General features: G+C 36.6%; 1 protein-coding gene across 1 annotated transcript in view; it reads right to left on the bottom strand.

The window, feature by feature from the left end:
* Tmc1 (transmembrane channel like 1) overlaps window positions 1–12033 on the bottom strand; it is a gene marked incomplete at its 5' end in the record, with an annotated part of 103955 nt that overhangs the window by 82871 nt on the left and 9051 nt on the right. Inside the window, one exon of the mRNA XM_041662150.1 lies at window positions 6586–6714. Within this exon, the coding sequence (XP_041518084.1) occupies window positions 6586–6714 (129 nt within the window). The remainder of the gene's footprint in view (window positions 1–6585; window positions 6715–12033) is intronic.

Raw genomic sequence — 12033 nt, 5'->3', positions numbered from 1 at the left:
GACAATGCTCCGTTGCAGTTATGCTGATGGCTGCAGGTATAGCTGGGTGGTAGAACATATGTTTAACATCCAGAGTCCCTGGATATCATCCACGATAGTAAAACCACATGGCAGTAACCATGCCTTTATCTGGAAGAAAACTTTAGGACTTTCTTATCTATATCACTTATTATTTATTACCATAAAATGGTGCTATATAAAAGTCCTGCTTCTTTGAAGTTCATAGTTTTGTTTTGTTTTTTGAAGTTCATAGTTTTTTTAACTATGGATAAAATAATAAGCTTTTTCACCTTTGAATAAGTAAATGTGACAATTATTGAGTAAAGTTTATTATCAACAATTTGGGGAAATATCTTTGAATATTAGCAAAGATTAGGGTCATTTTTTCCTTGACTCATATCTTTCTATTGTCCATTGGGAAGAATTTTGGCTGATTTAACTAGCCTACGTGAATGAGATTTCAATGCAGGCACACAAAAATAATCACCTACACCATTTTCCCAAAGAAACAGGAGGAGTAGCCCTGGTGGCGCCTGAGAATCTTTCCCATCCAAAGCAAGGGTAAGTACACCTGTAAGACTCTGTGGGGCAAAGGGCACAGGGAAGATATAGACGGTGAATCCTGAAGCAGAAAAGAGTTCTTGAGGACAGACAAAAATCTATTGATCGTGCATTCTAAAGCTCATCTCAGCAAAGGAAATTTTATAAAAAATCCCAAAGAAAAAGAGAATCAGATTTTTGTTGCTGTTATGACTCCTTTTAATAAACCCTAAGTGAGATATTTGATAAGAAGTTGCTAGACACTCACAATTGCACCAATAGTACAAAAAGAAAATTGTTAGGTATTTGCATGTGGATTATTATCAGTAGGCTAAATCCTAAAACCGGAAGTTACAAGCACATTTTTCTTGTTTAACTGTAGTTTGTGAGGTTCATGCTTGTTACTGACTGGAAAGACACATTCTGAAGCAATAGTAATGAGACTGGCATTTGACACAATTAAACTCTAATATAAATAATAAGAGATTTCTGATATTAATCTGGATCTAATTTCTCTCTCAATAACATGTTTTCTTTGATTTTATAAAGAATGAAAAAAGAGAAAGTTAAGCTAACTGGAGAAAGACAAATTATCCATAATAAGCAATTTGAGAGAAAAATTTTAGGATACAAAATGAGGGCATTTATAAGGGTATTGAATGAATCTAAAGAGGCTGTCATCACCAAAGAAAACACAAGGAATAATTAATGGGAATAAATAATGTCAGATGAGCAACTATAAAGAGATGAATCAATCTCTCTCTCTCTCTCTCTCTCTCTCTCTCTCTCTCCCTCCCTCCCTCCAACAATAAAATAATGGAATCAACAAACACTGCTAAATAACATCTCTCAACATAAAAAAGAAAGACTAACAAAATGGATGAGAAAACAGGATCCATACTTCTGCTGCAAGAAATATACTTTAAAATAAAGGACAGACAGATTCTGGTAAAAGGATGGACAAAGATATTCCAAGAACATGGACCTAAGAAACAAGCTGGTGAAGCCATTTTAATATGTGACAAAATTAACTTCAAAACAAAACTAATCTGAGGAGATAGAGAACAACCTACAAGTCAAAAGAAAACTCCAACAAGAGGAAATTGCAAGTCTTAACATCAATGCACACAGTTTGTTTAAAAACAAAACAATAAAGAGCTGTACCTGATTGATCTAATAAAAAGCTGTACAGCCAATAGCAAGGCAGAAGAGAGGAAAGGTGGGGCTGGCAGGTAGAAAGAATAAAAAAAGAGAAGAAATCTGGGGGAAAGATCAAGAAGCAAGAGAGATCAAGGAGTGAGAAAAGAATTGGTCTACTACTCATTTACATAGCCAATCACAGAGTAAGAATGAAAATAAGATTACAGAGTTAAGAAAAGGAAAAATCCAAGAGGCAAAAAGAAGATTGGCTAATTTAAGAAAAGCATGCTAGAAAAAAAGCCAAACTAAGTCCGGGCATTTATTTATACATACTAATAAACCTCTGTGTATATTTATTTGAGAGGTTGGTAGTGGATCCCCCGAAAGATCCTAAAGAGTAAAGAGTACCAACTACTAATACTACTACAGCTTAAATCACATATTGACCCTTACACTCTGATAGCAGGAGATTACTATACCCTATTTTCACCAATAGACAGGTAATCCAGACAAAAACTAAACAGAGAAATGCTGGTGCTAAGTGACGTTTTAACAAAATGGACCTAACAGATATTTACAGAATATTTCACACAAACACAAAAGAAAGCGCCTTTTCTCATCACCTCATAGAAGTTTTTCCAAAACTGACCACATACTTGGACAGAAAACAAGTATCAACAGATGGAAGAAAATTGAAATAACACCATTAATCCTATCTGACCTCCACAGATTAAAACTGGATATCAATGACAGAAATAACAGTTAGTATACAAACTGGTTAAAAAAAAAAAGAACAATTCACTACTGGATGAAAAATTGATGAAGACAGAAGTTAACCAAAAAAATAACACTTTCTAAAATTGAATGAATGCGAATGCAAACATATCCCAAATTTATGGAACACAATGAAGGTAGTTCTAAGAGCTGAGTAACTGTTTTAAAAATTGAAACAAAATATAAATAAATTAATTAATTAAGCCAGGAGGTTGTGCTACACACCTTTAATCCTAGCACTCAGGAGGCAGAGGCAGGCAAATCTCTGAGTTCAAGGCCAGGTGAAAAATGATGCCTGGTGCAGTAGGAAGGGAGAAACAGGAAACAAAGGCCTGTTTATCATTATAGGTGTTAGCTAAAAAAAAAAAAAGAAAAGAAATGAGCGTGATGAAATATGTGTTCTTAGGTGTGCTTAAAAGTCCTCATTTGTGCAACCTTTCATTTCTTTACAATGTCAGGTGAAGAAAATGTGTACCTCAATATCTCCTGACAGCTGCTCACAATGATCTTAAGGAGGTGGGGCTGAGAGCCCAGCTAGTCTAATCTCCCTTTTCTAGACAGATGTTAACTTCCTCATCCCTAAACTAAACCAAAAATAAATTAGTAAAAAGCAAACCAAGTTGGTAGGTTTATGGCTTATATTGGCCAGTTCCTCTTCATGTTAGGACAAAATGCTAAGGGTTCTCTATTTGGCTTCTTATTCTCAACTAATAAATCTCAATTACAGCCAGACACAATGGACATATTCTGAAAACACTGGGTCAGGGTTCTGAAAAACTTAGAAATGATTTAATATGACATCGAATTTTTTTTATTATCTGAAGTACATCACTTTAGATGGTGTTTTATCATGAGCCAACTCCATGAAAAAGGAAACCTGAAGAACTTATACACTCTCATTTGTGCATTTATGAAAACTGTCCTTTCCTAAAATAAGCATTTCAAAGCACCCAGATAGGATCCATTTTGTAATGCTTCTTATTTTAAGCTCCATGGGGGCATTCATTCTCCAGTGAGTGTTTCATATGCAAACACGGTACACAGTAAGCACAACAGAGACCTCTCCTTGGTGTAGCTGGCTTGAAACCACGTGATGTACTCCTTCTTATCTCAGGCCGTCCTTGCCCTGAACTGACTTAGCCAAACCGCTTGATCTCTGAGGACCACAATTAGAGAACTATGGACCATAATCCACACTCTTGGATTTGTAAATTGCTGAAGTTGGAGATAGCTTTAGATCAAAATCCAGGCCCTTGGATTTTGGATTTGTTTTGTTTTTTAAGGCTACGTCCTAGCAGCAGAATAAAGTGGTTTCTCAGTTAGCTTTAGTTATAATGCTGTGTTATAGCCAAAGGTTTTGGTTTCTGGTGAGTAAGAAGTACAGCAGGTATCCTCCACCTAGGTGTGTTATTTCACCCCTGGTGGGTGTGACTACCTTTTACAAGCAGGAAGATCTAGTCACTCAACCTCTGTGCTAAACGTGTGAGTTACTAAAATATGGAGTATACTTACTATTCGCAGTGATAGAAATTTTATAGATAAGTAATATAAGTTATCCTTGACTTTTAGGTAAATGAAAAAAGGGTGCACACTTTCCCCTTCTCCCTACACACATAATCTATGCAGAGTGATGTACTTAGTGATAGTTTCTGTGTCTCAGAGCTAGTGTCTAGTTCTTGCTCTCGTATCAGCAGTTTTTAGAGTAAGAAATAAAGACTTCTATCTTGAGCCATCTATGTAGAGTCCTGTGTATTTGAACAGAGACTATATATTCTAAACTGAATACACACAAAGAGCATATGAGAAGCACAGTTATGCATGGGTAGGGCGATGAGGTGAAGGAGTTCCTTTAGTCTCTATAGAACCAAATTCACTGCTGTGAACATGCCAAGCACCCACTCCTGAGTCTTGCTAGAGCGCTCATATAGAGACACAACCATTTCCAAAGCTGCCTACCTACATGACAACTGCTTAACCATCTTTCCCCCCATCCACTTTTGCAGTGCTCCCATTTGAACCAAGAACCTCACATACACAAGACATGTGCCCTACCACTGGGTTATGCTCCTAACTCCATTACTGTCTTTTGATTGGGAGCCATGGAGTTGTTTATTTTCCTAGTGTGAAATGTTCTTTAAATGTTCAACTCCGAAAACGCTCGCACAAGGAACATTCTATCGACTAAGCAGGTTGGATTAATGTATGTAAGAAACACATGAAAAAAAGAGGCTATGAATTTGAAAAGAGGAAATAAAGGGAAGGGGGAATGATGTAATTATATTACAATCTCAAAAATATTAAAATATAAATAGTAAAGATTTGGGAATGACTACTGAATGACTCCCAACACCCTCATAACCATAAGCAGCTATTCTTTAGACTTTTCTCTTGATTAGCCCCAAACCGTTAAACCTGTCTACAATCAATTTTAGAAATTTTATACATTTTGGAGTTCGGGGGTGCTTCCCAGATTTGTGCTGTGTGCTGACACTGTCCCAGATGTTTTCTATGCCATGTCATGCTATAAATATAACTTTATAAGAAACAAAGTCAGAAAAACTCTACATCTCCTTCGAGTTTGAACAGCCAGTAAATTGAAGACAAGAAATTCAAACTCAAGTTTGAATCCTGTATCTACTCTACCGTCCCACATGGGAGCTGCTGGTAAAGGTGTGTGTATATGTGTTTGTTTGTGGGGGGCTGTGTGGTTGTGGTGTGGGGGAGATTAGGGTAAAATGGTCTTTCTATAGCGTCAGGCTGCTCCTTGGCATTCTTCCTCAATTTTATTCTCTTAAAGTCCATGACATTATTTTATAATGCCTAAACTTCTCTATTTAGTTTTGTGTGTGTGTGTGTGTCTGTGTGTGTGTGTGTGTGTGTATCCCAGGTTTAGGAATTTCATTTACTGTTTATATCTCAAAATATATTTCAGGAGCCAGAAGGGACTTGTAGGTTGTCGATAAGGACACTTCTAAACCTATGAAAACAGCATTAACATTTCATTACATTAAAAGTATTTTGATACGCAAACAGGTGCATGGGCCATGTGCATAGATATTCACAGATACTATACACAGACAGACAGACACACACACACACCACACATACACATACACAGAATGGAATGGTGCTTGCCACCAGAGACAATATTGTTGGAGTTTAGACAACCTTAATATATAAGGTAAAGCCAAACAAATTCTGTGAAGGATAGGCAGATCCAAAAACAAAAGGTGGTTTTATTTTTTTTAATGACATAACTAAGCTCTCAGGAAGTTAAAAACTAAAATAATTTCCTCAAATAATACACTGACTCTAGCAGAGTAAGGTCTAGAAGTGAACAGTCCTGAGATTTCCTTCAGTTCCTTTAATCATTGCTATCACCAATTAGGTGACCCTCCCACATGACAGCATTACTGGTGAAATGGGCTGGAGAGAAGATAGCTTGGGAAACTCACCACCATATATAAAACTGTCTCCTGTGAAAACAACATCTGTGACAGAATTGAAAGATGCAGACATGGATATCAACACACCCATGTTCTTTTGCACAGCCTGCCACTCCGAAGGTCACAGCAAGGAAAACAACATTATCGCCTTACCCCGACCCCGGCCCCAGAAAGAGATGCTCACTTGATTTTGCACACGAGACATTTAGAAAGCTGTGTGCTGCCTCTGTTTACACCCACCTCAGCAGTCTACATGAGAGTGCAAACGGGTAACTCACGTGTGGCCAAGGACTAGCTGGTAGCATAAGCCTCAACTGAATCCTATTCACCGTTCTAGTGTCCTGGCAGCCTCCCTGTGCCTTCACGAGAGCCAAGATGGAAAAGTTCACTAGGATCTGGAAGCTATAGAGAAACAAAAGCAAAGGACCACACAGACCTATAAACTTCAAACACTGTTTGCACAGGAATAGTTTCTAAGCAAGCCCAATTTCAGGAGCAGATAATTCAAGGTGACCACAGAAGTTACACGAGCCTACATGCTAATGTTCAAAATTGATTTCAGTTTATAGTTATTAATCCCAAAGCTCTCTGGCACATGCACACATGTGACTATAGCATTATCTATAATACATGGGTAATCAGATTTCTGAGAGCTATGTTTCTGCATGTGAAAGCAGCAACCTACTTGAGAACTTCAATTTTCTTCTCCATTTTCCAAGGTTTGCATTTGACAGTAGCAATCATCTGTCTATTCTCATCCAACTGTGCCTTCAGTCGCTCTAATTCCTCTTCATCAATCTCTTCTTCTTCTTCCCTTTAAAAGAAAATGAAAGGTTAAACTTTGTTTCATTTCCAAAGCTAAAATGGCTCCTGTCAGATACCCAAGCCCCCTTTTCAAACTCAGCTGCCCAAAGTCAATGAGGAGTCCCCTAAGCTCGAGAATTCACATCTCAACACTGCACTGACGTCCATCCGGCTTGGGGATTATTATAACTTTCAACAATGCTATTTGCATTCTAATGCTCAAAATGGAACTGTTCTTTTATGTCCTCAGCCTCCAGCTGTCAGAACAAGGGAGCTGTGGAAAGGATGGCTACAGATTCATCAAGATACACACTTTTCTACTCTGTTCCCCTTGGCAGCTATCCTCTCCAAGTCTATATTTCATTTAAGAACCTTATTTTTCAATAAGGATAATGAATTAAAGGTGAAGACATCTTTGAAGTGTCCTTAGAAATTTTAAATTAGCCCTGTCTCAAGAGAAAAGGGGAAAAATTGAAACACGGGAAAAAAATGAAACTGCTTCTCAGAGGAAGCCTAATCTGTTAATTACACCCAAAACTTCATTTGATAAAATTCAACTTGAAATGCTTTTGGTGGAGGCAAATGCTTTGAAGACGCCTTCAAAGGAATTTTGCTTCTCACTAAGCAGACACCGCGTTCTCTTTTCTGTGATCCTACTGTTGCAAAACTGGAAGCAAAAGAAAACAAAATCTAACCATGAGTCACATGGTTTTAGTGGAGCAACATAATACTATATTATAGAAATCAAACTGTTGGCAATAGATTGTTTTAATTATTAGGCTAGTGTATCAATTTTAAATACACCCTTTCATACTTAATATTATAGTACTGAGACTGGAACTCTATAAGTCATATTTTCGCTTTATAAGCAGACTCAACTTTATATTCATACTGTAGGAATCACTAACTACCTTCTCATCTTTGACTTCTTGTCTACTTCCTTTTGCCTCCTAGACTGACACTTCCTCCTTGGCAACACTTTACTCCAGAAGCTGAATGGCCCTTCCATAGCTGGAGGTGAGTCTATTCTGTTATTTCTCCAATACTAGAAGAATTAGCTTCATCCTCTCCCCCAGTGGAACCAGTCCTTCTGTGCATCAGTCCTCCATGGAGCTTCAGGGTTCAGCTCCCTGGATCTCGCCTCTGCACATCACGTTTTCATTTTAATCCTTTCCAGGGTTCCAACTTGTTGGAGAAGGGCCTGCTTTTTCGGAAATAACCACACAGAAACTGTATGATTAAATCACTGCTTGGCCCATTAACTCTAATTTCTATTGGCTAGCTCTTACATATTAATTTAATCCATTTCTATTAATCTGTATATCACCATGAGGTCGTGGCCTACCAGCAAAGTCTCAGCATGTCTATCTCCAGCGATGGGTCCAAGGCATCTCCTGACACTGTTTTCTTCCTCCGAGAATTCAGTTCTGTTTTCTCTGCCTACCTAGGTTCTGCCCTATTAGGCCAAGGAAGTTTCTTTATTCATTAACCAATACAAACAACACACAGAGGGGACTCCCACATCACCTCCCTTTTCTGTTTAAATATAAAGGTTTTAACTTTAACAAAGTAAAATTACATATAACAGGTATTAAGCAATAATTACAGTTACAATATTTCTATTTACTTTATCTTTTATCAGAACTAAGGAAAACAATAACTATGACTATCTATCTATTCTTCAACTCCATCAAAGACTATAGAAGGATATACTATTACCTAAGTAAACAAGAAGTGCATTGTAAGTAACTTTCAAAACTCTAGAATTGACAGAGACATCTTGCTGCCTGGACAGTCACCAAAGTTCTTCTGTACCATTGGGACATCCATCTTCAGCCTCCAAGCCCATAGTACTCAGCATACTTTTCCATGAAGCAGGAAATTTTAAAGACCGTTCAATCACTTTCTTTTGTATCCTGCAGAATGTTTCGCAGACTCTTTTATGAAGCAGGAACCCCAAAGGATCATCTCACGTTTAGGCAAGTTTAGCAGTCATTTCTCTGTGGGTTTTGCATTCCGGTTTTTACAGCATGCCATGAAGGAGGCCAGGCAAGAGCAGTCTCTTGCCCAAATGCCTAATCAACTCCATAAGGAGCCTCTTTGATGCCCAATTTCCTCTTGAAATAGATTGGTATTGCCAGGAACAGATGTATCTCACTGTCATGAAAAGTCCTAAGTTCTTAAAGCATTTAAATGCCATATTCTGAAGGTCTCTGAAAGATTTGAAGAATACCTATCTAACTGAAATATATCTCTATAATTCTAGAAAATCTAACTAACATGACTACAATCTTGACTATTATAAATGATTATTTATTAACCTATATTTCTTAATTATACATTACATTTTTGTAATTGAACTACACAATTGCAATACCATAATCAAGATCAGAAATACATATAACAAAATTGACCTTAAATTTGTATCAATAAACCAAGAATCATACCAATGCAAATTATTCATATCTATATCATATCCCCCATTAAATGTAAACAAACAATTATAAATAATATTTGGGAATATGGGTGTAGTTTTGTCCATATTGATAAAGGCTAGGCTCACAACCAAAAATGTAAAAGTTTGGTTCCCTGTACCCACGGCTGTCTCTCCAGCCACCTTAGTTCTGCCCCATCAACAGGCCCAAAGAAGTTGCGTTAGTAACCAATGAAAGCAACACAAAGGCAGAAGGACCTCCTACACCACCAGTTTATGAATGCTGTCTGACTTCTACAGCTGTTGCCATCATATTTCAGTTTCCAAAGACCTAGTTAACAAGTCTTTTATGTATAACCCCTAACAACTCTCATATAAATTTCTCAGGATTCAATTTACTGTTGAAGTCTCTCTCCTCATTAGACCCAGATTGAAAAATTGTAAACTATTCATTATTATTGAAAAACATATTTTATACTTGACTAAGTTTATTGCTAGACACAATAGGAATATGGGGAAAGCTATTTTTAATTGATTACTTATAATGTAAAAGAATACATTTGCAGATTACAGACCAGGCTAGAAAATGATTGTTGTAATCTCCTACTTATTTTCTATTGTTTCTAAATACGCCTTCTCAAAAAAAAATTTTCAGACTGCCCCTGTAAAATAACACTTTCTAGTGGTAGTATGCCAACCTTGCTTGACAATTCAATGTGCTTAAGAACAGGGAAGCTCAGTTGAGGAACTGCCTCTATCAGGTTGGCTTGTAGGCATATGTGTTAGGAATTTTCTTGTTTCCTAGTTGATACACAAATGCCTAGCTGACATTTGTCAGATCGGTCTTGGCTGTACAAGAAAGGTAGCTTCACTAGCCAACTAAGGGGAAAAAGTCAGTAAACAGCTTTTCTCCATGGTTCTTATCTTTGTTCCAGCTTGATTTTCTTCTCTGACTTCTCTCAGTGACAGACTGTGAAGCAAATGTTTAAACCATGTGGGTCACAACTCTCTTCCGTGGTCAAATGACCCTTTCACAAGAATTGTGAATCAACTATCCTGCGTATCACATATTTACATTATGTTTCATGACAGTATCAAATTAGAGTTATAAAGTAGCAACAAAAATAATTGTTATGTTGGAGTCACCACAACATGAGGAACTGTATTAAAGAGACAGAGCATTAGGAAGGTTGAGAACCACTGACTTCAACAAACCCTTTCCCTCCACAAGCTGCTTTGGGTCAGTTTTTTCTCACAGCAACAGGAAGCAAACTAGTACATAAATTTTACTTAAAACAGCAATCTTGGTTCAAGAAAACTATGTATGGGCATTTACTAAGATACAATTTAGATTATCATTGGTTTTTTTTAATTATTTGGTCTTTATTATACAAAACACTGTGATACTGTATAACAATGACATAAAATACTTGTGACAATCTGAAGCAATATATAGGTTGTGGTGGTTAGTCTTAAAAAGGTTAGAAATGTTTTGACAAAAATAATTGAACTTGTTTTTACGTAGCTATAGATACAAATACAAATCCTAAGACATGTTCCTTTTGAAAATAAAAAAAAGCTTGTAAAAGTAACTAGATACATGAAACTCTCAAGAATGGAGTCGGTTTACAATGAGAAGACTTTAAGATTAGTAAGTTAGTTATCTGATATTTCAAATCATTAACTGGCCCCCTATTCCCAAATATCCCATGTGTACAGTAAGTACAATAATGTACTACATTACTGAGTTCCACTATATATGAAAGTCTCAGTAGAGATAAAAGAATGAGCTATGAGCAATCAATGTATGAATGGCCTCAAAGCTTATGAATTTACATGCCAAATATAAGCGACCATCTAACAGAGAACTTTCTGACACCAATCGACTTTTTGTGTATCTCTGATTTTCTAGGAACTTTCTCTTCTCTCAGTCTCCAAATAACTTTGTTCATCTTTTTTCTCCAGCATGTACATTCTATCTTATTTCATAATAGCTTGTATCTGAATAGCTTCTCTTTTACTAGACTATAAATTTGGAAGTCTGGATAAATATTTATTAAAGAAATATGTATCAAACTTTCCTGCCTAACATTGAGTTCGCACCCTGAACCCGATAATTGAATTAAAGTGTCCTAGAACACAGCAATGCTCTACAGCAATGTTTCCATGACATGGGAAGAGGTCCTTTCTTACAGGAAGTGACCCAAAATTGTATATTTTTAAGACTTTGTTGCTAATTGTTGGTAAGTCCCAAGAGGATCCTGCTGTGCTTCAGAGTGTGCTTGGCAGATAAGTTACCTTCAAATACCCAAGCACCTAAATTATGCTCATTGGAATTACAAGGAAACTGCTTATCTGGGAACCACTCAAAGATGTATATATATATATATATATATATATATATATAATACATATGACATATGTTCTACCTCCTAAAATTTAGAACTGCTCTGTGCAAGAAAGGCTTTCTATTTTGAGCTTACCAACAGTTGTGAGGAAAAAGAAAGGATAACATACTGAATTTTCACTACTACCAACATTTTGCTTACTCTTTCAAAAGTGGGTCAGGAAAAGCCTGTGATATCACTAGAAATAATCTACAGCATCTACCAAGGCAATATGTCTTAACCATCACCAAAGATAGCATACAGTATTAGATTTACTTGGTTTTAAGTGTTTGTGAGGGTAAGGGAATCTCCCCGAGGCTTTGCTTGAATATTTAAAGAAGAAAGATTCTCAGTTAATTTACTTAAACCAATGTGTCCTCATTTGCCTACTAATTTTCTTCAAAATGAGTTTTAAAAGTATATTTTCCTTTTTAACAAAGAAAAGCAGAGAAAAATAGACCCTAAATTATTAGTCCGAATGCCAACACTAAATATACAGAGCTTTGGC

This window comes from Microtus oregoni, unplaced genomic scaffold, assembly GCF_018167655.1.
Source record: "Microtus oregoni isolate MIOR12 unplaced genomic scaffold, Mior012 000012F_ref0000307, whole genome shotgun sequence".
In the NCBI taxonomy this organism is placed as follows: domain Eukaryota; kingdom Metazoa; phylum Chordata; class Mammalia; order Rodentia; family Cricetidae; genus Microtus; species Microtus oregoni.
The sequence above is the reverse complement of the archived record's forward strand: the minus strand, read 5'-3'. Positions and strand labels throughout refer to the sequence as shown.